Genomic DNA, 26556 nt, shown 5'->3' with positions numbered 1-26556 from the left:
AACAAATTACTGAACCCAGAGGGTTTGTGGGAGCCCCCAAAGTTGTAGCCAGCTGATCAGAAGTGTGGGTGGCCTGAGAACCGCCCCCCCCCCAACAAAGCGTGGCTGGTATCTGATATAAAGCCGGCCTGGTAGAGGACCAAGCCTTTCCCTCGTGGCGCTGACGCTCACTCCAGGTGGCTGATGTCGAAGTCTACTGTAGTACACCCAGCTGGTGTCAGAACAGCTGGGGTGGAAGCGGAAGACTGACCAAATGTTTGGGTTCTTTTGTTGGTTCTACAAATATTCCCTGAGCCCTTATCATGGGATAGGTGACACTCTAAGCCAGGGATAAGCAAACTATGGCCCGTGGGCCACCGCCAGCTGGCCACCTGTTGTTCTAAACAGTATTATATTGGAACACAGCCACACCCCCTGGTTTGTGTATCATCTATGGCTGCTCTCATGCTATATGGCCAGAGTAGAGGAGCTGCAACAGAGACCATATGGCCCTCAGAGCTGGAAATATTTACTACCCGGCCCTTTGCCAGTGCCCATTCTAAACTGCAGGCACACAGGAGTGGACAAACAACCTGCTTTCCCTGTGGGAAACGGCTTCTTTTCAGCCCTTCCCACTGACAGGTGGAGTCCGCTTCCTCATCCACTGAACTTGGACTTGGCCATATGAATTGCTTTGGCCAATGGTACACGAGCAAATTGATACAGCAGAGGCTTAAAAAGGACTTGCACCTTGAAGCATGCCCTTCCTGGCTACACATGGAGAGAGGCCCCAGCTGCCCATCCAGGCTATGAGAGGCTAGCCTGTACCAGCTAATCAGAGCTGATCCACCCCAAGCCAGACAAACTGCCAGTCAACCCATAAAGTCATTAGAAATCATAAGTGAGCATCATCTTAAGTCACCAAGCATTGATGTGGTTTGTTACACAGCAAGAGCTAGCTGATACACTTGAGAAGTGTGTGGTCTAGTTGGAGAAAATTAATAAATTGACAATTAAAAGATCAGCTAGTGGTAGATGCCATGAAAAGAGTTAAAATGGAGTGGTATGGCAAAGAGTAGTTGGATGGCTAATACAGACACTGTGGTCACACAAGGAAGGATTCTCAAACAAAGTGACTTTTTAAAGCTGTGACCTGGATGACAAGAAGAAGCCATGTAAAGATCAAGGGACAGAGCATTCTAGGGAGAGGGGACAGGGATGCCCCACACCTACTGCATACTTAACATGCACCCCAAATATCAAGTCGTCCTCATCTCACTACAGAGCGCCCCACCAGGAACCTCAGAGCGACCACAGTTGGCAAGGTCTCTTCATGAACCCACGTGGTTTCCCAGACCTCTGATCTAAAAACACCAAGAACTATTTCCCAGATAAGCCACAAGAATGGAGGAAAACATATCTGGCCCTATTTGATATCAAACCACATTAGAAAACATGACAGTCCTAAAGTCTTTCACACACACACAGAAAGCTTCCAAAGGAGAAAAAGAATTTTTTTTAGCCTACAAAGGAAAATACTGCCATGATGGCTCATAATTAATATCCCTCACTTTCCCCTCATTAACTCAGTAAAGGTCCGAAGCATTAAAGGATGAGCTGTCAGTTTCCTGGGGCTTCAATCCCGGGGCCCCTGCCATCAGCAAGAGCATCAAAGGAGGTCGCTTTATTTTTCAGGTCTTAGTGATGATCAGAAAAAAAAAAAAAAAAAAGAACAACTTTCATTTAAAGCCAATGTCTTTTAGACAAACATCTCACCGGATGTTAATACCCATGCTTTATTTCAACGTGGAAAAAAAAACAGAAATAAATCAAAAGGAATATGGTCATTTTCCCAACCTTACTGATAAACTGACCCAAAAAAGAAAAAACAGCTCTGTCTGGCACACAGGTGATTTATAGAAGCCTATTTTTGGTCAACAAAGCCACTCGATAGGTTTTATCAAAAACGTATAAAACAAAACATATTGTACTTGCAGGTTTCACAAACACTCCAAAGAGGCTCATAAGAACCGAAATATTGTTTTCCTTCCCACCCTCCCCACCCAGGGAAATAAAATTTCCCACCAGAACACTCTCACTTGGCTAATTTTCAAGTCTGAAGAGGAAGATTTTTTACGTAAGCAGGTCAGCTCAAGGCCCCTCAACATGCGTCTGTTTCTGATTTGTTTTTGTGTTGTGTGTGTGTGTGTGTGGGGGGGGGGTGTTTTTCAAACCCTCAACACAAAAACCAGGAAACAGATTTTTTAAACTTGGTTACAGCCCCGAGACACCGAAATAGCTCATCTGAGAAGCTAACAGCCTGAACAAAAAGTCTCAGATATGAGTAGGAAATCTGACTCACCCCCAGGGGAGAGAAAACCCTGCTATTTCTTACCCAAATAGTAGGAAATGGTTTGACGGTACTGTCCTTCAAAATACAATAAAGCCTTGAGAATAATCTAGAAGTGAGTCTGTTCCTGCTCGTACTCCAGGCTAACCTCCGCACACCATCCAGCTCCAGCTTAGAGAAAACATTTTAAAAAATCTGAGCTCTGATCTTGCTGTGAGAGTCAGGCAGCTACACAAGAGGGGACAGGCCCATCTGTGTAAAGGACTATATATGAAGCCAAGGAGTTCTAGTCCCAGTGCTAAGCACAGAGAGCTTTAAAAATAGTATGCAGCAGATGACTGGATAAAGATGATGTGGGAGATATATACCATGGAATACTACTCAGCCATGAAAAAGAATGAAATAATGCCATTTACAGCAACGTGGGTGGATCTTGAGATGATCATACTAAGAAAAGTAAGTCAGAGAAAGACAAATATCACTATCACTTACATGTGGAATCTAAAAAAAAAGATACAAATGAACTTATTTGCAAAACAGAAACAGACTCATGAACATAGAAAATAAATTTATGGTTACCATATGGGACAGAGGAGGGCAGGGATAAAGCTGGAGTTTGGGATTCGCAGATACAAACTACTATATATAAAGTAGATAAACAACAAGGTCCTACTGTACAGCACAGGGAATTATATTCAATATCTTTTAATAACCTCTAAGGAAAAAGAATATGAAAAAGATAATGAAAAGTATATATATATATATATATATATATATATATATATATATATATATAACTGAATCCTTATGCTGTACCACTAGAAATTAACACAACATTATAAATCAACTAAACTTCAATTTAAAACAAAAAAAATTTTAATAGGTATGCAAGATGCCAAAAATATTTACTCTCTGGCCCCTTGCAAGAAAACGTTGGTAGAGTCCTGCTCCAAAGGCTAGCACAAAAACAGGAGGCACTAGGGGAGGGTCTAGCTCAGTTGGCAGAGCACATGCTTAGCATGCATGAGGTCCTGGGTTCAATTCCCAGTACGTCCGTTAAATAAATAAATAAAGCTAATTTATTCCCGGCAAAAAATAAATAAAACAAAACAAACAAACAAACAAACAAAAAACCAACCAGGAGTCATACATGGTTTCTAAGAGGCTCGAGCAGATCCCTCGCCATCAGTGGCTCCCTCGCTCATGGCCAATGAACTCAAGGTTTTCACACAGTTTTAACAGGCGGCACAACCAACACCAACTCCAACTCCATGCTTTTTTTCCCTCTTTGCTACCCGCCCACCCCCCGCCCAGAACCCACACCCAGGACTCACTTGCTGGAATTCATCGTGTACCCAGAGGGACACTCGGGGATGCACTTGTTATTGTGAATGACGTACTGGTGGCAGCCCTGCCTCCGAGAGTTCTTGCATTTGTTGTGCAGATCCTGGCAGAAGCTGAAGTTCACGCAGCGCCAGTCTTGGAAGTGGTAGTAGGGGGGCGGGCAGGTCTCCACGCAGCGGCCGTCCAGGTAGAAGTTGCGGCAGGCCACGCACTTGGTGGGGTCGTCGGGCTCGGAGCAGTTACCCAAGCACTCGCTGTGGCAGCAGAGGCCCTCCGCGGTGCAGCCGTGCGACTTGCAGATGGTCGGACAAACTGGAGAGAAAAAGAAAACAGCTGGTCAACGGCTTTGCCCAAATCCTGTCTTCACGGCAGCAATCCTGAATGAGGGAGTGCAAGCCAAAGAAAATAGTAACAGTAACAGCTCGCTTCTACAGCATTTGCTACCCGCCAGGCACCGCTATTCACTCACTTCAGCCCCCAAACCAGCGATGGGCTCGTAAATGTTTAACAGCCTCTTCAGGGAGGGGGAGAGGGAGGGGACAGGGCGGGCGGAGGGCAGAGAGGCTCCGCTTTATAGCATTTGCTAATTTCCATGCTGTAAATACTGCCCCCCATGGTCCCTGTCAAGCCACCCACCTACAGCTACTGGATGTGGAGCCAGTAGGAGATACATAGCAGCGCAGCATTAAATAGTCCCCAACGCAGGGCTACAATAGTAGCAAACGACCTCAAAGGCATAAATAATGGGGGAAAAAAAGAAGAAAAATGCAGCAAGATGATTAGGAAGTGGTGAATTTTGACTATTACCTTTGCTTTGAACATCATTTGGTTGTAAGTTCCTATCAGTTAAATTTTAACAACAGCTGGTTTAAGAAATAGTCTGCAGGTTTCCTGAAAATCACCCAGTTGGCTCTAACATGCAGCTGTAGGGCCGGCATAAACGGAGAAGTTGCCATCTCCGTTTTCTCCGCTTTACAAATGGGGAAACCAAGGCACAAGGTGGTTAGGCAAATGGCCCAAAGGTCATTTACTGCTTCAACAGACGTTTGCTTGCACTGATCTGATCTAGGTTTTGCAGGCACTGTGGGAACAGTTTTCGAAGACCCTGCCCTCCAGACCATGTGCTCTAAGGGAGGAGGCATTTTAGTTACTTTAAAGTTTACCTGTATACACTGCAAGTGCTGAAGGTGAGAGGGGGTGGCCGTTCTGCTGTGACCTGAAGGAGCTCATGAATAGGAAAGAAGGAGGGGGCATGGATTTCGTGGCAGAAGTGTATCTTGTGTGATGCGACTGCACTTGTCCGCTGAAGGCTGGACTCCGCGCTGGCTTTCTCCAGAGGCGTGTGGCGCATCCCCTCTCTCCCGATGTCTCACTACTCATCCCTTCCTGTTTACCCTTGACTTTGGTCCCTCAGCATCTGGCCTGGACCTCAAGGACCAGCCCTCCCTTCCCAGACTGCCGGCAGATTTGTCCGTGGACAGACGGCTTCCCTGAGGCTGGAAGACCTGGGCCACGGTAGAGTCTTTTCTCAGGGTGCCTTCTTGGCTCACTGCCTAGACAGCTTGAAACACGGTTTGGAAGCTGGGGAGTGTGATTCACCCCAAATCCTCAGGCCCTTTGATTGTTGCAGGGAACATCACAGCCCAAGTGGACCCCACCCACCAGACCCAGGGAACCGAAGTGGCTTCAGAAGCCACATTCCCATATGAGAAGCAAGCACTGTCTGATGGAACTCACTGCGATGACGGAAACGGGCCGGCTTGGCGCTGTGCAACACGGTAGCCATTTCTGCCCCGTGGCTGTTGTAGGTGGTTAGTGCAACGCGGAACCAAGTATTTTTTTTAATTGTGGCAAAATATGCACAGCATAAAATTGACCATTTTAACCGTTTTTAAGTGTACAGTCCACTGGCATGAAGTATATTCACATTGCTGTGCATCCATCCATCTCTGGAACTTTCTTATCTTCCCAAACTGAAACTCTGTCCCCATGAAACACAGACTCCCCACCCCCTCCCCCAGCCCCTGGCCCCACCGTCTACTTCCTGTCTCTGTGGATTTAACTCCTCAAGGGACCTCCTGTGAGTGGAATCACACAGTATCTGTCCTTTTGCGTCTGGCTTATTTCACTGAGCGTCACGTTCTCAAGGTCCCTCCATGCTATAACCAGTGTCAGCAGGTCCCTCCTTTTGAAGGCTGAGTACTATTCCATCATGTGTATACACCACATTCTGTTTACCCATCCATCCGTCAGTGGACACTTGGATTGCTTCCACCTTTTGCCTATTGTGATTAACACTCCTGTGATCATGGTTGATTGACCATCTCTTTGAGACGATATTTTCAATTTTTTTATGTATATACCCAGAAGCTAAATTGTTGAATCAGAGGGTACTTCTATTTTTAGTTTTTTGAGGAACCAATGTGCTGTTTTCCACAGCATCTGTACCGTTGGACATTCTCACCAAGAAGACGCAAGGGTTGTAATTTCTACTGAGGAATCAAGCTTTTAACTGTGTTTCAATTTTAATAACCACAGGTGACTACTAGCTCTGGCATCGGACAACAGAGGCTTAGAGAATACAAATAAACTCCTTGCCAAAGCCTACAGGTCTCATGCGCTCCCAGCCCCGGGAGCAGGGACCCCCCTGCCCTGGAGCCCCCCTGCCCCTCACGCACCCAGGCTCAGCCCCACGGCAGGACCTCTGTGTCTGCTGCTCTGGCTGCGGAACCTGCCCCTTTCTCTCCTGTAACTGGCTCTTTCTCGACCCTCAGGTCTCAACCCCAAACTTCCCTGACGTCCCCACTCCCTCTCCTTCTCAAGGCACATTCTAACACATGATCTTACAACATTTTTCTTACTTACCAGTCTCGAAAATTATCTTGGGTGCTTGTTGACTGTCTAGAGGGGAGCTGGGGGGGGGGGCAGGGCCGTGTCGGCTCCATTCGCTGCCCTGGCTCCCGGGACACCCAGTCCGAGGACGGAGCCTTGGACCAGCAGGAGCTCCGTAGACACATGTCCAAAGAGACAAACAGGAGGCCAAAGGAAGACTTTGGGGCACTTGTAAGTCCCCAGATTTTAGCCAGTGGCTCAGGAGTTCGCCCAAGACCCCCCGTTGCAAGAGCCCCGCAGACACCACAGAAACTTACACGGAAAATCCAGAGCATCTTTGCACGGGTGCACATTCTGATTTCCTGCTTGGATCCAGAAAGAACAGGAACAGGATAAGGGCCAAACCAATAACGTCTGTGCAGCTTTTTTAGGGTTTACATACCTCCCCTCTTTAGATTCTTACTTCATTCTAACACAGACCCTGGCAGGGAAGGGGGTAAGCAGCATTACCTCCACCTCACAGCGGAGACAAGACTTGCTCAGCCGAGAAGCATCAGGGCCCAGACCAGAACCTCAGGCTCATGGCTCTGAACGCTACGTTCCTGGGTCAAAAGAATGACAGGGTCCACCCAGTCGGGGGGGGGAGAAGTGACATGTATAACGCTTCCCACCACACAGGCACGCCATGAGGGTTTCTCTAAGGAACTACTGGGAGCCTCAGTTTTCCTGTCTGTAAAGTGAGTCCCTCGACTCCTTCTCACACCTAAAAGAGAAGCTGTGGGTAAAACACTGGACCCTTTCAGAGGCCCGCTGCAGGCTTGATATCAGGTAGCCGCTGTGGACACTATTATTACTACTATTACCATTATTAATCATCTGTCTGCAGGGACCCAAGGGCTGGAATTCAATGGCAGGAAGCAATATGGAAGGCAGACAATTATCTCGGACCCACAAGGACCCCACCCTCGGGGAAGGCCTACGTGAGGGCAGGAAGGGGCCTGTTTCCTGGGCTGGGGCTGCATCCAAGGGTCAGTCCTTAAGTTCAAAGGAGGTGTCAGCAAAGACCTAACAAAAACTTCCCGAACACATAAGCCTTCCGGCCAAGACAATGGTAAGAAAAATTATCCAACACTCGCATACAAGGCCAGAGGCTGACTGTAGGGCCATTCAGTTTTCCTCTGGAGCCCTGTGGGAGAGACCCACCCCGGGGCGCTGTGTCCCATGCCCCAGCACAGGAGGCGGGGCGCTTTTTCTGTAGAGGGTCAGCAAGCAAACGTTCCTGCCACACGCTCCAGGCCACTCAGCTGCTGGGCGGGAAGGCATGTGGCCAAAAGCACGTTGTGTCCGATAAAACTTTATTTACAAAAGCAGACGATGGGCCGGGTAGCTTGCCAACCCCGCAGCCAGGGAAACGCACCTGTGACTGACATTCTACCATTTCTGTTAAGGCCTCAGCTCCAGGGAGCCAGATGTCCTCGTACAGACAGATACACTGTAAGTCATTTTTATCCCGTGAAGAAGTCAGCTCCAAAGATGGCAGGTTTATTGCCCCCAGGACACTGAGCGTCCCCAAGCGGACCCTCGCAATCCCGCTTGGGTGATCACGAACGCTGCGCTTTTACCACCCTGTCGGCGCCCTCGCTAGCGGGTCAGAAGTGCTGCAGGTGTTCCTCTCTGACTTTTTTTTTTTTTTTTTTTTTTGCCTGAGAGTCATGTTTTTTTACCTTTCAAAGACTGTACTTTGATAACGATAAGCCAACCCTGGTGTGTCCCACTCGGTTTCCAAGTAGTTTATCTTATTTAATAGAAATGTCACTGAGGGTGCCCCCCACCAAGTTTGAATTATGAAAACCATGTATTTTGCAAGATGAAAAGGGGCCCCGATTTAGAAGGGGGCTGGCTCTCCTCTCCCTGTGACCCGTGCCCCCTGTTACAGACACCAAATGAGCCCTAGCCACAGTCCCAGCAGCCAGGCTCAGAGGGCCACCACCGCCAGGCTGTTTCTGCCGCAGAGAATGGCAATTTTTTCAAGACAACACTGAGCAGTCCGAGAGCTGCCGACCTTCCAGGACAGGTGACTGTTGTACGCGTAGGAAACATCTGCCACTTCTCAGGGACAGCAAGCACCAGCCCTCCCCCTCCAAACACACAGATTCCTTGTCCCCAGCTCCTACCCAAGCTGCCTTGGGCTGCTGGCCCCAATTTCTTCCAAATTCTCCCTAAAGTTTCTAAAAGCCCCTGGCTTCTAGTTAAACACTAGCCAAAGCAGCCACTACCTTCCTCAAACTTTCAACTCAAGTAGCTTTTTCACTAGACTCACTGAGAAGATTGAAAACTGAACTCTAAATAAGCCATTGGAGTGGGAAGGAGGCAGCAGACGCAAAGCCTTCCAGTTGGACCCTCTAAAGCAAGCAGAATGTGCCTCACCAAATGATGCCTCCCCCCAGGGAGAGCTCTACAGATGTGCCAACCTGCTTGAGAGGTGGTTTCACTCCTGGGCATATAGCTAGAAAAGATGAAAACTCTAATTTAAAAAGATTACAAGTACCCCCCACGTTCACAGCGGCACCACTTGCAACAGCCATGACATGGAAGCAACTGAAGTGTCCACCGACAGACGACCGGACAAGGAAAATACGGGCGATCTATGCAATGGAATGTTACTCAGCCAAGGAAAAGAATGGAATACTGCCATTTGTAGCAACATGGATGGCCCTGGAGATGATCATACTAAACGAAGTAAGTCAGACAGAGACAAATATCACATGATATCACTTATATGGAATCTAGAAAAAAAAATGGCACGAGTGAACTTATTTACAAAATGGAAACAGACTCACAGACATAGAAAACAAATTTGTGGTTACCAGGGGAGAAAGGGGAGGAGAGGGATAAATTTAGGAGTTTGACATTAACAGATACAAACTACTACATATAAAATAGATAAACAAGGACCTACTGTAGAGTACAGGGAACTATAGTCAATATCTTGTAATAACCTATAATGGAAAAGAATCTGAAAAAGAATATATATGTATCTATCTCTATATATATATACACATACACATACACATCACACACACATATATATACATATATACACATATATATATAACTGAGTCACTTCGCTGGACTCCTGAAACACTGCAAATCAACTACACTTCAATTTTTAAAAAGAGAGAGGTGATTTAAAGCAAAGGAGGCAGGTACAATTTGACCCCAGTATTTCTACTGCTAGGAACTATCCTGCAGACAAGAGAGAACATGTGCACTTAGACACCTGGGCAAGGATATTCTTTACCCCACGGGAAATTAAACATTCCAGTTTACAACAACAAAAGGCCAGAAGACGGGTGTAAATAAATAAATGACTATGGATGAAGGAGGTGGAATAGTACGTAGCTATAAAAACGCAGGTGGCTCCTATGCATTCTGATGTTGGAGTCAAGTTCAAGATAGCATTAAGTGGAAAAAAAAAAAAAAACCAAAAAACAGTGTCTAAAGAACATAACTTGTTAGTGGAAAAAGTAAAGAGATATACATAGTGCAAATACAAAATGGACAGCTAGTCTGGAAAACAGTTTGGTTGTTTCTTATGAAGTTAAACATATACTTCTGACCCTTACCACACAATCTAGGGATTTACCCAGGTGAAGTGGAAAAAATATTTTTTTTTTTTCACAAAAAGACCTGTTACCTGAATGTTTATAGTGGCTACATTTGTAACCACCCCAAAATTGAAACGTCTCTCAGCTGGGGAATTGATAAACATTGTACCTCCATACAATGAATTCTACTGATCAGTCAAAAAAGAATGAAGTGCTGACTCCCACAACACATGGATGAATTGCAAATGCATCGTATTGACTGTGAGAAGCTGGTCTCAGAAGCTACACACTGTATGATTCCATTTATATGACATCCTGTTAAAGGCAAAGCTAGAGGGACAGTGGACACATCAGTGGTCATCAGGGGCTGGAACTGGGAGGAGCAGGGACTGACTGCAAGGGGCACAAAGAAATCTGAGGGATGATGGAACCATCCCCTATCTTGACTGTGGTGGTGGTTACATGACTGTATATATCAGTCAAAACTCACAGAACATTACACCAAAATGGGTGAATTTTGCTGTATATAAGTTATATCTTAAAAAGAGAGGGAAAGAAAAAGACAAATGGGACATATGTTCCTCTGGAAGGGCCACAAGATATGTGCCGGATGACTGCCTGCAGGGAGGGGGACACAGATGGAGGGGAGGGTGGTAGCAGTGTCCTTACGTATCAGCACAACTTGATTTGTTTTTCCTGTGCATGTGTACTGCCCTTCTAAAATTTACATCTATTTGAAAGCACATTTTTGAAAACACATTTCCTAAAAACCTCTGACAGATGATTAATAAATGTTATTAATCAATTATATCATCCTACCTGCAAATATTCCAGTAGTGCCTGTGTAAGAATAGCTGACAGAGAGACTTCACAAAAGTTCTTTTAAGATCTTTGTTGCCTCAGTACAAAATCAACAGTCAAAGCAACTAAATACCACGTGTGATCCTAGATTGAAATCTGGACCAAGAAGAAATATTATTGATGGTGAACAACATTTGGGACGATGGATGAGATTGATCTAAGGGACTGGGGATTAAAACATTGCTTCAGTGTTAATGTCCTGATTTTAACCATACTGCGGTTGCCTAAGAGCATTTTCTTGTTCTTAGAAAATGCCCCACTGAAGAATTAAAGGTAAAGGGACAAAATGCCTGCAAACGACTCTCCCATGATCAGGGGAAAAATAATATGTATTTAACGTGTGTACATAAATAGACAATAAAACAGCAGGATACAATCTAAGTAACTGATGAATCTAGGTACAAGTCTTGCAGATTTTCTGTAAACTTGCAAACTACATCAAAATGAAAAGTTACCAATTTATATCCAAGCAAGGTTAAAAGCTAGAATAGGGGGAGAAACAAAGGCTGTACCGTGTGGTAAATGACATGCCTACAAAAATACAGCCACTTTTTTTTCCTTGGCGTTTTTAAGTTCAAATCAGTTTGGTTTTTCTCAATTAAGAAGCTATACGGTAAAAACAAAACAAAAATTTAAAGAAAAACCCACTATTAAAAGTCTCCATAGCACAGCATATGTTAACAACATTTTGCTACATTCCTTTCCGAAACCTGTAGTTAAAAAAAAAAAAAAAAAAAAAAAAACCTCAAGATTTATTATTTCAAAAATTACTACTTTCCAGAAATTTCCAAACGGAACAGTTGCGTCATGGGCCTGCAGATACATTCACCACAGAGCCTTGTGGCTCTCCCTGAAAGTGTGAATTTTATAAACTCCTTAAAGTAATTTACTTTGTTTCCATTCAAAGACTTTCTCTCTGGCGCTGGCCCCAGACCCTGAGAGTAGAGGTTCGAGTCCCCGGAGCCCTGTTGTTAGGAAATTCCTCCCCTTGTAATCTGTTGATTTAATGGTGGGGTGGGGAGCTGGGTGAACTTTTGACAGCTGGGTGGTCAACAGACTGCCTTTCGAGTCTGCGCTCCCGGAGAAGCGGCGACCGCAGAAGTGCTGTCCTTGAAGAAAGGAAGCTCCGTTTTTCCTTCCCCAACCATGCCGCCCCTACGCGCGAAAATAGATTCGATTCCCAGACGCGTTTGGACTCTAGTTGCGGAGCTCTTCGGGGAAATACGGCGCGCGCAGGCCAGAAAGGAGGTGGAGCCCCAAAGGGATGGGCCGGAGGGGGGGGGGGCTTCCTCGCAAAGCCGCCTCAGGATTGGTCGGTTCCAGGCATCTCTGTGTTTGCTCATAAGGGGAGGGCCCAGGGCGGGCGATGCCCCACCCCCGCGAGCCCCCGGCGCCTGCGAAGCACAAAGCCTGCGGCGCGCTCCGCTCCGTGGAATCCAGGCCGGGCGATGGCGGCGGCCGCAGCGCCGCCCTCGCGTTCAGCCAATGGGCGGGCGTGCTGCCGGGGCGCTGGCCCCGCCCCCGAGCGCACGGGGCTCGGCTCGCCCGGCTGGCGCTCGGGCCGTGACCGCCGCCGGGCGGTCCGCGCCGGGGGGCCCCGGGAGGGCCTCTCTAGGGTGCAGACCTTGCAGGGCGGGCCTGCGAAGGATGGCGCTTCGGAAAAAGTTAGAAGTAGAAACCGAGCGTGCTGGCCGCCTGAAGCAGCCGCTGGGCGTCTTGGGCCGCGCGCGGAGCTGGGCGTGTTCCCGGGAGGAGATCGGGTCACCGCGTGGCGGGCAGCGCCCGGCATGGCCGAGGGGCGCCCTGGCCCCAGGCTGCCCTCGGGAGGGGCCCAGCGAGGTGCGGCGGCTCGCCGGGGTCGCACAGCGAAATCTCCCAAGTAGGGGCGAGGGGGTGTGGCAGGGGCAGAGTCCGCAGCACGCCGGGGGCCGTGCTTTCAGACCCTGCCGTCCGTGTTTCCACCCACCACTCGCCCAGAATACTCGCTCATAAATTACGTTAAGAAAACTTACAAGGTTTCTTTTTGGGGTGCCCTCCAGCGAGTGTTACCCCTGCATTTGAAAACGTCAAACTTGTGCTCCACATATGTCTGCAATACCAGTTGACCAAGACATCAAATGGGCATTCTCCAACCCCCTCCGGGGGGGGGGGGGGATACACTAAAATGTATATTCCGTTTCCAGAACACAACATTCAACCCATATCGGTTAATACGCTCTTATTAACCCTACTATTCAGACAGCCATCTCCATTACGGATGGAGAAACTGAAGCACAGAAGGGCTGTTGATAATGCCAGCTCAGATGGCAAACAGCAGGGCCAAAACTGGAACCCTGATCTCCCAGGTAGACGGGGACTGGGTGTGGCATCATGGACTTACCCTGTGGGTTTGACTCATAGGGTTTGCCATCCTGGCCCACCTGCCTTTGGCCCCTTCCTGGCATTGGGATGCAGAAACGGATGGAGACACTGTCTCTACTCTCCCAGGAGGCACAAAAAAGTTAAGCTACATTTAGGGGAGGCTTGGTACTGTATCTGTCTTATTACTGCATCCCAGTGCCATGCACACAGTAGGTGCACAATAAAGCTCATAGGGGGAAAAAAAGTGAGGGGAATCAGGTGACTGGCTTTATCCCAGCAGGACAGGAACAGTACATGCAAATGTGTGAATCATCAGATCTGTCTTTAACTATAAACAGTTCAGAGTTGATGAAGGGCAAAGTACAGAGGAAGCAGTGTGGGACACCAGGCCGGACAAGAAGGTTAGGGCGCCGAGGGGCTTGGACTTTGCATCACAGGACAAGACAAAGAAGGGCTTTAACCAGAAAAGACAACACCAGATCCACATTTGGAGCCAATTTTCTGGTTTTTGGTGGATGGCTGAAGAAGGCAAGGGCAGAGGGAACAGGGAGGAAGAGTCTGGCTCCTGAAGCCATCAGGGAGGTGGAGCCATCAGGACTTACCACGTGGATGACTCCCAAGTTTCCACCTTGGGCAGGTGTACGAGCTCACAAGAAGAACTACAAAGAAGCTAGGTACTCAGACCTGGACGACCTGGATTTGAGATGTGGAGTCCAGGACATCAGGGCTTCTGCACATGATTGACTGTGTTTGTGGCTGCTAAGTCATGTCTCAAACCACCCCAACCTGCTCCTGAAAATCATTCTTACTAAGGTGCATGGGCCCTTGTTTGCTGTGGACAGTTTTGAAGTTTTCCCTCATTTACGTATGCAATACATACACATTTTAGGCAATTAACTAGAGCAATAACTTTTACAAAGTTGAGTTTTCGCCTACTCACGTTTTCTGATTCTTGAGCCAATGTAGATTTTACAGGCTATTTAGAAATTAATAATGGTGAAAGAATGCAACTTATGAGATGCTGGCATAGCTGTTCTCAGGGGCAAATTCAGAGCCTTAATGTCTTGCAAAAGGAAACAATTAACCTAAATGAAATAAGCACTTAAACCAGTAAATGAAGCTATCTTAATAATATTTCCCACATTATTTTTTACCAGAGCTGTCTTTATAACTTTTTCATGGATTTTAAGTTACATTTCCATTTCCATTCTTAATTTTATATATTTGTTCTTCCCGCATCCTTTTTCCCCCCCTCAGTTACACTATCTGGAGTCTTCCTGCTAAAACAGCACTGTCCAATCAACTGTCAAAGTTCTGTATCTCTGCTGTCCAATTTGATAGTCGCTAGCTACATGTAGCCACTGAGTGCTGAAAATCTGGCTAATGTGACTGAGAAACTGAATTAACTTTCCTGTGTCTAGTGGCTGCCCTCTTCTGCATTGCAGCTTCAAAAGGCCTAGCTGTTGAATTTGTCACTTCTATCTGTTTTCTAGTCATTTAGTCCCTGCTCATTTGTTTCCCTCGTCCTGCATAGATTAGTCTCATGATTTGTTATCTCATTTTTGTGATTTCTCTATATAATTATTTAAGGCTTTGCCTTTTACATCTGCATCCACATTCCCCCCATCTTCTAAAGAGACTGTCCTTGCAGTGTTGAGATCCTCCTTTGACCAAAGTTAAGAGTTGTGTTTTTAATTATCACATGGTGGGAGTTTGTCTTGCATGCTTGTTTGGTTAAGCTTTTAAAAATTAATTTCCAGTTACGTTTTCTCACAGCCAGAGATTAAGCTGTTCAATGTCTGCTTTTGGGAATATATTGGGTTTTGGGGTTGGGTGTTTTGTTTTGTTTTGAGATTTAACAGATGATTAGTTTTTATAAATACTCCAAGAGCACTTTAAAATGTGTACTGTTTGCAGAATACAAAGTTCCACCCATATCTGTTACCACAATTTTATTAGCCGTATTATTCAAACTCCTTGTTGCCTAATTGAGGTTTATCTACATGATCAAGGTGTTGTTTGTGTCTCCCCTGAGGTTTTGCAATTCCCCTTGTATTTCCTACAACGTGCTCTCTAAGGCTGGTTCTCTGGGTATTTGACTCTTACCAAGGACCTTCCCTTTACCCAGTGACAAAATCTCTCTCCGATAATGCCTTCTGCCTCGAATCCTTTGCATGCTTTTCTCATTCACATTTGCCCACATGTTTAAGTTTTCTGTGCCATTTTTTGGAATTAGGTAGAATCATTTTCTAGTGGGGAGAGGTGAGAAAGAGAGAGAGAGAGAAATGCAGCCTCTGTGGGAACAAGGAAGTGGGAATGGGAAATGTCAGGGTCTGAAATCTGTCACTGTGGAAGGTCTGAGTTGCAAGGAGGATTTCCCTGGGGACAATCTTGACCATAAAAAAGGTTCGCTCACATGACCGATGGCTTTTCAATGACAAGCACACAGTGGTCTTGAATGTGTACAGGTTGGCAGAAGCCAGTTTCCCGGGAGCTGCTATGCCCACGAGTTGGCAGAGTTTAGGCACAGGGACAGAGGATGGAGAAAATGTCCTCGGTTCCTAAAGGACAAAAGTAAACAGTAGGTGTACTGCATTTCTGCAGAGACACTTGAAATAGAATCATTCATCAGAATGAAAGAGAAAAAAAGAACAAAACACCTATTTCAAATTCCATCACGACCAAAGAGAGACAGCTTTTCGGCTTATTTCCTTTTTAAGTTGGTCCCTAAATCCAGTCTGAACCTGTAGTGAAAAAGAATATGAAAAAGAAAAGCGTATACGTATGACCGAAACATGATGCTGTACACCAGAAATTGAGACAACATTGTAAACTGACCATACGTCAACTAAAAAGTACAAAATTAATTAATTAAAAAAAAAACAAAAAAAAAACTAAAGCCAATCTGGCTGCTTTACTTTCCATCTAGAAGAAATGAGAAGCTGCATGGCGTGCCCACCCCAGGGAGCCTTGGGGCTGTTCCTGGGACACTCCCCTGTGCTCACGTCAGACACCGCTGTTCTGTTAGAAAAAGACGGCATTCTCTGATGGGGAGCGCCTATCTCCCGCCCATGTGTGTTTCCACTAGAGAAGAGAATGAGTTTTCCCTCTTTGCCACTGGATCCTCAGACTCTGCTGGCTCTTTGGGTCCACTTGGCAGCCCTCCGTCTACCTGAGTGAAAAACCCATCCACCTGAAACCCCATGGCTCCAGCTCTCTTGACGATGCCAAGCCCCAGTGCGCACTTAGGGGAAAGCGCACGAAGGAAGCTAAAGCTGCTCCAACGCCTTCCCATCAGACGGTACGCAAGGTATCATCCAAGAAATTTCTAAGAAAGGTGGATAACGTTTCAACTTCCCAAACCGGATGGAGAGAAAGGTCATTGGTAAAAAGCTTTTTTACATGCAGACTGCGTCTACGGAGGAATTTTGTTTCCCCACCAGCATCAACAACCTCCACACCCTGCTCTCCAGCCAGTATTTATTCACAGGTGGATGTGTTCTGCACCGTGGAGATGCCCTAGAAACCCCTTTGACCTTTACAGACAGGCTCTTTGACTATGAACTCTTAGTTTCTTAATTAAAAAGTTGACTAGGCAGCAAAACATCTCCTCTCACCAGTCCCATCATCATCTTCCTTCTAGGTCCCTCAGTCAACGGCCCTGAGCTCCCACTGAGTGGCCAGCACCATCCTAAGCTCTGAACACAAGCTGCTGAACAGAGCAGACATAATTCCGCTGGCTCCTGGGGAGACAGATGGACGTCAGTGCACCGCCTCTTGGGGAGGGATGGAAGTGTTAGGTATCTTGATTGTGGTGGTGGTTTCTTAGGTGTATATACATCTATCAACAGTCATGTGTGTAGTTTACTGTACAGGAGTTATATCACAGTAAAGTGGTTTAAACATTTTTAATAAAAAATAAATAAATGTTGCCAACCCCCCCCCCCCAAAAAAAGAAAAGAAATCAGTGCAGCAGCACAAGGACATTTAGTTACAAATCGTGCTGATACTCTGAACAAGTTGGCAGTGGGGCTGGAACACGCCTAGCATGTTAATTTCCTCAGAAGGTTATCCTGTAAAAGCTACAGTGTTTCTTTCTTGCATTGAACAGCCAGAGAGTCCAATGCCATCTTCTGGCTGAACCCTCTGCCTTGCCTGAGGCCCCCCCAGTTTCCCTCTCTGTCTTTGCCATATGATTAAGCTGATAGTCAGCCACGCATCCCAGTCCCTCAGATGCCCAGCCTGTGATGAGGAAGGTGTGATGGGCTCAGAGAAATTCTGCATTGTCCAAATCTGCTCTTTCGAGGCTCTCCCTTCAGATCTGAGGTCTACAAACTTCACATCCCCCAGGTGTGGAGCACAAGGAATTATGGAGCCAGGCAGACCTGGGTTTCCAGTGGACGCAGCCACTTCCTGGTCACATGACTCCACTTTTTGTGCCTCGGTTTGCCCATGTGCACATGGGCACAGTAATGGTACTTGGGGCTGTCCTGAGCATCGGATGGGATGATGCACGAAACATGCTCGCCACAGCAACCAGCCCCTTGCAGAGCCCAAGAAAGGGTTTTCAATGGTGTCCTCAGCACCAGCAACAATTTCAGGGACCTCATCTCTCAGCCTCCTCCACCAAATGGCTATAATAATCCCCAACATCTTATGGAGGTTAGATGACCAAATTTAAAGTGCCCCCCCTGCAAACACTCATTTCCTTCCCCCTGAGGCATTCTTAGAGGAACTGCTTTTGCGTGATGCTCCTCAAATCTGCCAGGTATGGGAGGAAGGGCAGATGGAGACTTGGCATCCCTCGTGACCCTGGACTGATGGCTGCTCCTGCAATTCCAGCCCATCACTGTGCTCCATCCAATTCAACAAATGCAAATATATACTTTCTCTGGTCAGTGCAGCCCCAGGCCAGGTACAGGAGGCAGCAACAACCGAGCTGTCCCTGCCCACCAGGATCTGCACAACTGAGCACAGACAGGTCCCGGCTAGACACTTCTGCGTGTCCATCCAGATCCGAACCCACATTCCCATCAACCTCACGATGACCTGTTCCTCCAAAGGAAATAGCCTCAAAGAATTGTCCAGGGCTCTCAATAAAGCACTTTGAGTGTTCTTTCCAAAGCCCAGCTCCTTTGTAAGATAACCAAGCTTCCTGACCATATCTAAATGGTCTCTGAAGTCACTTGGAAGTTTCTAGAAGGGCTCACCCACAGCAGCAGAACACTGGGGACTGAGAGGGAAAACACAAGATGCCCAATTTTCCCCTCAGAAATCAGGATTTAACAGCCTTCCAAGGAAACCATAATTGGAGGGCGATTGGGCGCACTCCTCCCCGAGGCCTGTGATTACGGAGCACGGGGAAAGGCTGGGAATTTGGGCCACGAGCAGCTTTGGGCTCAAACTAAACTGAATCTGACCCAAAGCAAGAGGGGTCGCTATGTCTCTTCACACACACACAGGCACTGAGAGGAAGCCGGACGGAGCACAAGGAGGTTGGTGGGGTGAGGGGGGAGAGAAATTCTCACTCAGAGAAACCAAGCTCCAACTTCAGCTAAAACACGTGTCCCCACCCCGGCTAAAGGAAGGATCATTGCACAGAGTTTGGCCTTGGCCTTCGTGGGGAGGGATTTATGATGAAGACCTGCCCCCGTCCCCCTTCCTGCTCTTGCGTCCCCCAGAAAAACCACCTCATGCTTGGCTCGCAAACTTCTGCTTCTTGGAACGGGTGTGAGGCAAAGACAACACCCGCTCTCGGAGACACCCACTGACCCCGTGCCACGTAGAGCTTGCGTGGCCGCCAGGAGGAGCTGAGCGTGTTTGGCGGGGGGTTACTCCTACACGCCTAATCCCCGGCTCCCACCTCACCTTGTGCTCCTCACTTTGAAATGAGACGATCAAAGGTGCATCTCCGTGCTGAAGCAGACGCCCCCCCTCCCCCCAGTTCCCTTCCTGTCTGCTTCCTCGGCAGTCCTCGCCCCCCCGCTGCCCATTATTCGCAAGGAGTTCCGCGGGGTGCAAAGGTAAAACGTTACGTGCTTTTCCTTAGCGGAAAAACGGGGGTAAAAAGAAATGAAAAGGAAAAAGCCTCTTGGAAAATTAAACAGCAGGTATCTAAATAGAAACTTTGCATTGCATTGGTGTCACACACACACTCACACACACACACAAACATATTGACCAGCTTCAGAGGACAGTTCTCACGTATGTGAGAAACCAATGGTCACAGCCATGGAAACGGGGGTGGGGGAAGACCCAGCGGTGCCGAGCCAGCCAGGCCTCCGAGACAGGGGGGAGCAGGCAGCTGCGAAGCTGAGGGAGGGGAGTCTAATGGGGGGTGAAATGTGAAGCAGTGCTGTCTTTACACCCCACTTAGTACTCGATTTAGGGTAGGATGTGCCAGTGATTAGAAACAAAAGCCAAGGAATAAGAGCCAAAGAGGACCTTGCCACTCCCTGACTCTGGGCCCTTGGGCAAATGTCTTAGCTCCTCCAGCCTCAATTTCCCCTGTTGTATAAGGAAGATCACTAGGCCACCCACTTTGTAGAGTTGCTATGACGTTCTTTCTATGCCTCGGTCATGGCGCCGAATAACCAAATAAAAATCTTTTCCTTCAAGATCACCAGGCACAGGAGAGGGTATAGCTCAGTGGTAGAGCACATGCTTAGCATGCATGAGGTCCTGGATTCAATCCCCAGTACCTCCACTAAAATAAACAAACCGAATTGCCTCCCCCCTCCCCCCAAAAAAACCACCAGGTGACCTCAGGGCCTTTGTACATGCAGTTCTGACCACCCAGAACTCACTCTGCTGCCCCTGTGCCTCCTACCACAGCTTCCACTGCATCCTCTGGTCTCAGCTCAAGCATGAGCCTTAGAGGGACTCCCCAGCCTCTTTTCATCTAAAGGAGACCCCTCTCACCTCGCCTGTCTTGTCGCCCTGACATACTTCCTTCCAGGACATAAAGCAATCTGGAATTATCTTGTCCACATGTCTCTGGACATGTTTACTGGCCCCAAGCCCACGGAAGCATCGGCTGCCAGAGAGGAGGCCCCTTGTGTTTTTAATTCACTGCCAGACCCTAGAGACCACCACAGAGCGAGAGCTGCCCACAGTAGCCGTTGTTTTAATGACATCCTCATGCGGGTAAGAGGTCTGCCGGCCCACAGTAAACACGGGGGCCGGTCACAGACCTGGAGGTGACGAAACTGAGGCCTCGCAGGTGATGAGCTGGACCCCAGGCCAGGTCTCAACTTCCCTGTTACCATCTGACCAATGAAGTACAGCTCATTCTGCGATGGGGTGATGTAAGCATTTTTATATAAAAATCACATTTATGGGGAAAACGGGGTTAAGGCCACCGAGGTCAAACAAATCTTCGGTGACACATAATAAAATTAAATGGGAATCTAATTTTTTTTTAAAAGAGTAACAGTTTTACATGTGTTCCATGGTTAAGAAATACACAACTACAACAAAACATTGACACTTGACCTTGAAAGGGCCTGAAGTTTGCTTGTGCGGAAGTGGGTGTCAGAGGGCTGTGAAGAGACAGAAGGAGGGTTTTCTGAAATCAGATGCAAAGTCGGAACCTCCGATGTGGATGGCGGCAGCTTGTTACCCATAAGGGGTGCTGAGGGGGCCAGGAGATATTTGAGATGCGAGCCCACATTCTGTGGACGCCCACGTGGCTTGGTTTGGCTGAGTGCAGTTTTCAGAGTTCAGTCCCCCTAGCGTTTCTCAGAGATGGGGTTGTGCAAAAGCAAACTCAAAATCTGCACCATGCTCAGATTCTTCCCTCGTGTCACCACAGTGCTGGAACAAATTCAAGTCTTCAAAAGGAACGTGACAGCAGGGCTGACTGTACCACCTCGGGAACAACTCAGGCCAGGAGGGAGCGTTGATGGTAATGACCCACACCTGGAGCTTGGAGGCATGAGCCACCTGAGGCTGGTGTGGGCCTCAACACGAGCCTGGCATCACCTTAACAATTAGGGCCAATTCTTCCGCACATGCCTTGCACAGAGCAATGAATGTGTAACACACCTCACCGCCAGAAGCCTGCAGAGGCCAAATGTTTTTTAGAATTTCCAGTTTCTGCTCTTAAATGTATGCGAAGGTGGAGATCAGCTCTGTAAAAGTCATGTGTTTTACTCCGTCAGATTCGTGTGGGTTTGAGCAAAAGATAATGTGTGAATAACTTAGCAGGTTAAAATACAGGACGTTCTGCATCAGCCCGCATCTTTGCATACTAATTCAGCCACGCTCCTCCAGTCCCAGAGAAAGGTCTAGGATGTCTTCAGCATCCCCGCCCCCCTACACCCCCCTCCCCAAACAAAACTCCAGTGCATTTCAAGTGTGAGGACACTCGGCTCCTTTCCCACTTACAATAACAAAGGGCTGGAAATGTCCATTGATTGCGGGTTGGATAAATACACTACAAATGAACATGGCCACAAAAGAAAAAGATTTAGACGATTTCCAAGAAGTGTTATTATGAGAGAAAGTCGAGGCGCAGAGCAACCAGCAAAGAGCATTTTTGCAAAAGGGGGGGCAGGCAGACGTGTGTGGCATCCGCACACATACACATAAAATTCCTCTCCACGGTGAACCGGGAACTCAGAGGGGTGTTTGCCTCTAGGGAGAGGGCGGACTTGGAAAGGCCTTGCTTTTCCTTGTAAATCTCCTGAAAATGGTTCTGACCATTGCATGTACAGTACTCTTTTTAAAAATCAGTTGGATTTGGAGGGAGGGAAATCGCTCAGTAGTAGAGTGCATGCTTAGCATGCAAGAGATCCTGGGTTCACTCCACGGTACTTCCATTAGGGGAAAAAAAGGAAGCAGTTGAATGGAGGGAGCGGGGAGGAGCAATATATGGGGGAGGGGATTAAAGGGCACAAAGAAGTGTGTATCAAATAAGCTCCAAGGATGTACGGCACAACCCGGGGAATGCAGCCAGTATTTCATCATAACTATAAATGCAGTACTGCCTTTAAAATTGTGACTCACGATATTGCACACCTGTAACTTACATAATACTGCACATTAACAATACTTCAGTAAATTTCTTTTGAAACACTGCATTGACGACTGTAGCTCTATAGCAGTGTCTGAAGTCTGGGAGGGTTATTCCTCCAGCTTCGTTCTTTTTCATCAGTACATTGCTTTGGCAACTCTAGGTCTTTTGTGATTCCATGTAAATATTAGGGTTATTTATTCCAGTTCTGTGAAAAATGTCCTAGGCAATTTCATAGCGATGGCATTAAATGTGAAGGGTGCCTCGGGCAGGACGGCCATTTTAACAATATTGATTCCTCCAACCCAAGAGCATGGGGTATCCTCCCATTTCTTTAATTTCCTTCATCAGCATTTTGCAGTTCTCCCTGTATGTCTTTCACGTCCTTGGCCAGACTTATTCCTAAGTATTTTATTGTTTTGGATATGATCTTAAAAAGGATTGTTTCTTGACTTTCTTTTTCTGATATTTCACTGTTAGTAAAAACACTGCACTGAAATACTGAGGGTTTGTTTGTTTGTTTGTTTGTTTTGATGCCACCAAATATTTTATGCCCTGGGGTCCCTCTCCAGAGACCTCAGTCAAACTGTCCTTGATACAATCAGGTAATTTAAGAAAAAATCGCCCCCTGGGGATCATGTTGTTGGTTTCCTTAGCAAATAAGCTAATTCCATTTCAGGAGCCGACCCTGCCATCGAGGGGCCAGCCCTCCTGTTCCAGGGAAGGATTTTACTCCACCCTCTGCTTTTCCCAAAGCAAGGACCTGCCTGCCACCCAGCTTTCTCGATGACCGGAGGCTTCAGGGCCAGGTAAGTTCCGGATTTTATTACTAGTAACAAATTAAATTAGCTAACAACAGAAGCAGAGCACGCAACCCAGCGACCCTCTGAACCAAAACGTGCCCACGCACACGTACTCGGGGCAGAGCGCTAACAGCTGAGCAGCTGCCTCCTCTCCCACAGGCCGGGCAGCTTCGGGGCCAGCGGCCGCGGGGAAGGAAGCTGTCCCTGTCGACGCAGAACTGGAACAATCCACAAAGCTTATCAAGGGAGGGACTGGGGACAAGAGGCAACAAACACATCTGCCAAACAGGGCTCTGGAGGGGATCCCGGGCTGCGAGGCAGGACGGGACCCCTGCCGGCTCCCAATCCTGTATCCTGGCCAATTCCACACCTGGCAACCACGGGGAACTTTCCCAAGGCACAGACTCGGTCCGAGGAGGATCCAGGACTGTCAGTTCCATCGCTGTGGTCCTAGAGCACAGCTTCTCAACATCCTCTGGGGGCAGTGGGCGTCCTGGGCACTGCAGGGGGTGGAGCAGCCTCCTTGGCCCCACCCACTCAAGGCCAAGAGCAGACCCTCTCCCTCACCCAGTTGTGACAACCACAGATGTCCCCAGACGTGCCAGAATCACCCTCGGGTGAGAACCACTGCCTTCACACGTGACCCATGGCAAAGACGGAGGGAAATCCTCAAAGCGGATGGGGCTGAATTGGCTGAGTTCATCTGTCTGTTCACCCAGCCCTGAGTACCAGCTTCGGAGTCGCCAGCACTCCTCCCCCAGGCTTCCCTGCAGTCACACCACAGTTTCCAGTCGTCCCCACAGCCCAAGTGTTGCGACGCCAGCTCGGCTCCCACCTTACCCATGTGCATGGAAGCCACGGCACCATCCACCTGTCCGAATTTTGCAGAGAGCTGGCCACGTGCAAGGCCATGGGTGTCCTCTTACTACTGCCCTCATGATGCTCCAGCCTCACAGGCAGGCAGAGTCAGAGAGAAGTTTCTCCTTCCTTTTTAAGGCTGAATAATATTCCGTTGTATGGATGGACCACACTGTGTTTATCCAGTCATCTGTCGATGGTGCCCCTTGGGTTTTAAAGCCCAGCTTTGCACTGACATCTTGCACACATGTGCGCAGGCAGTGGGCAGCTAGTGGTTTCCCACCACATGCAGGTACAGAACAAAGCCCTGCCTTCCCACCCTCTGGCTGTGTGTGCCCTCAGTCAAGTCTGTCTGGGAGAGACGAGAAAACCCAACCCATTTCGCAAAATGGCCTCAGGAAATGGGATGAAACAAGACATGTGAAATAGTTTGGAAATGTCCAACAAACGCGGACCTCAAAGTGCCTGCTTCCTTCCTCTTGCACAGAGCCCTTCTGACTACTTGACTTTTTGTTCGGAAGCCTCCCCCCCTGGGTCTGGGTTGTGAGTGGTGGCCTTTTTCTTCGTGAGTCATTTGTACAGCCCATGCACCGGGCTAAGGATTATCCGGCCGTAAAGGTGGGCGGATGATTCGCAAGCTTTGCTTCTGAAACCATCCTCTCCAAGCTGCTCCTTGTCTTGATGAATGAAGAAGCCGTAAAGGAGAATTCACCCCGAGCATCCCCGGTGAGAGACACAAAAGGAAAATGAAGCTTAATAATAGCCCCCTGCCCGCTTCATCGAGGGCGGGTTCTCGCAGGGCCCTGTAATGCTTTGAGGCATCCTCAGTATCTGTTCCAAGCCTCGCATTTTAAACGGAGCTGGATGCACAGGAGAAAACCTGTGAGCTCAAATAGGACCCAGAATAAAGAGACAGAATTCTCTGAGTCTGAGAAGTCATCCTAGAAGAGAGCCACGTAAATATGGGTTTTTGGAGGAAACAATGGCTGATGCGCAGGACAGAGGCACTTGAACTTCCTGAGACCCAGGCAGGTGGGCTATTAACAATTCCTTTTCAGGACGGCTACCAGGGGAAAGTCTTTTCTTTTTGTCATTAAACTACAAACTCATCCAAAGAGGGAAATTCAGTTTATAAAGCGAACCAGGTAGGAGACGAAACATTTCTACCCGGAGGGAGCAGTGACCTCCTGCCTCCTGGCCCCTGAATTCATTTCTTCCAATGCCTTTTCCTTTACGTTTGGGCAGTGCCTGAGAAAGCAGGCTTGGGTCATATTTCCACCTGTGCCCGCCCTCCATAAATGTTTCCTGAACAAATAAACCAATGGGTTGGAGGCAACAGAAACCTCAAGACGGTGGGTCGCCCAGCCACCTGACCGGAGGAAACCAGTCGTTAGCACTCAAGTTAAAAGTTAAAAGCCTCCCCAAGGTCACGGAGCCAGGTCTCTAACCTGGCCTGAGGTCTTTGTTCCTCTCTGCTGGGCTTACCCAGGTTAGAAATGCACCCCCCCACCCCGACTTTCTCTGCAGGTGGGCAAACGTTGGGGGGGGCTGAAACCTGCCACAGCTAGAGATTTTCAAACGCTGTCTCATGAAATCCACTCAGCAAACATCTGCAGTGGATGTGACTATTATCCCAATTTTGTAGAAGAGGAAACAGAGACGTTAAGTAAGTCCTGAGGTCACACAGCAAAGAAGTGGCAGAACCTAGATTTGAACCCAGGACGAGGGCCCCTGTCCACACAGGTTAACGTGAGCACCGGCCAGCTTGAGCATGCCCAGGCTTCTCCCGGAATGTCAGGAGCTTCCAACCAAGACACAAGGGACCCCGTTCCACTTTGCTGTGTCTCAAAAGACACAGAAAGACTCTCAAGCAGGATGCTTTGCAGGAACAGTCAGCGAGCCCTGGGACAAAACCCGAGCCTCCTTTGCCAAGGAGGTTCCCCTTTCTGTTTCCCCATCTTCCTTCTAAGACACACTCACACCAGGAGGCACAGCTCCTTCGGGAATTTGGATGAAAAGTGAAACAATTTCTTGAGGCACATAGCCTCGTTTGAGGGGAAAGAAGAAAACATAGCCGTGTGCCCAGCACACAGCAAGCACAACAGTCAGGGGAACAGCCAGAGCTCTTCTGCACAATCGGGAAAGGCTGCTTCAGAGACCCCGCGGGTTAAAGGCTGGAGGACACGCGGAGCGCACATCCTCGGTAAAGCAGCAGGGCGGCTGAGCGGCGCTGGGAGGGGAAAGATGGCCGGGGCGCTGGGGAGCAGAGGGGTTCTTGACCAGCCCCTGACCCCGCTTGACCCTTTGGGCTGCAGCCGCACTCAGATCCCTGGTCTCTGATGACCTTGAGCTGTCTTGGCCCCGAATCCTAACCTCAACCTGTTTCCTATTTACTCTGCTAAGACCTGACACTCGACACAGGCGGCTTCCCTCATTGATGGTGATTCTGCTTACTCCTTGCTCTTGAGGGGAGACAGCTCTGTCCTCGAGGAGGGCCAGGCCGGAGGAGTCAGGCTTCCTTGGCAGAGGCTGCAAGGGGGCCCA

At 48.1% G+C, this 26556-nt stretch overlaps 1 protein-coding gene across 5 annotated transcripts in view; it reads right to left on the bottom strand.

Annotated features, from left to right (window-relative positions):
• The window catches only part of INSR (insulin receptor), a 114495-nt gene that overhangs the window by 41396 nt on the left and 46543 nt on the right, over positions 1-26556 (bottom strand). For all 5 annotated transcript variants that reach the window (XM_074350940.1, XM_074350938.1, XM_074350937.1 and 2 more), the window contains exon 3: positions 3664-3985. In XM_074350940.1, the coding sequence (XP_074207041.1) occupies positions 3664-3985 (322 nt within the window). The remainder of the gene's footprint in view (positions 1-3663; positions 3986-26556) is intronic.

Source organism: Camelus bactrianus, chromosome 22 (assembly GCF_048773025.1).
Source record: "Camelus bactrianus isolate YW-2024 breed Bactrian camel chromosome 22, ASM4877302v1, whole genome shotgun sequence".
Classification (NCBI taxonomy): domain Eukaryota; kingdom Metazoa; phylum Chordata; class Mammalia; order Artiodactyla; family Camelidae; genus Camelus; species Camelus bactrianus.
The sequence above is the reverse complement of the archived record's forward strand: the minus strand, read 5'-3'. Positions and strand labels throughout refer to the sequence as shown.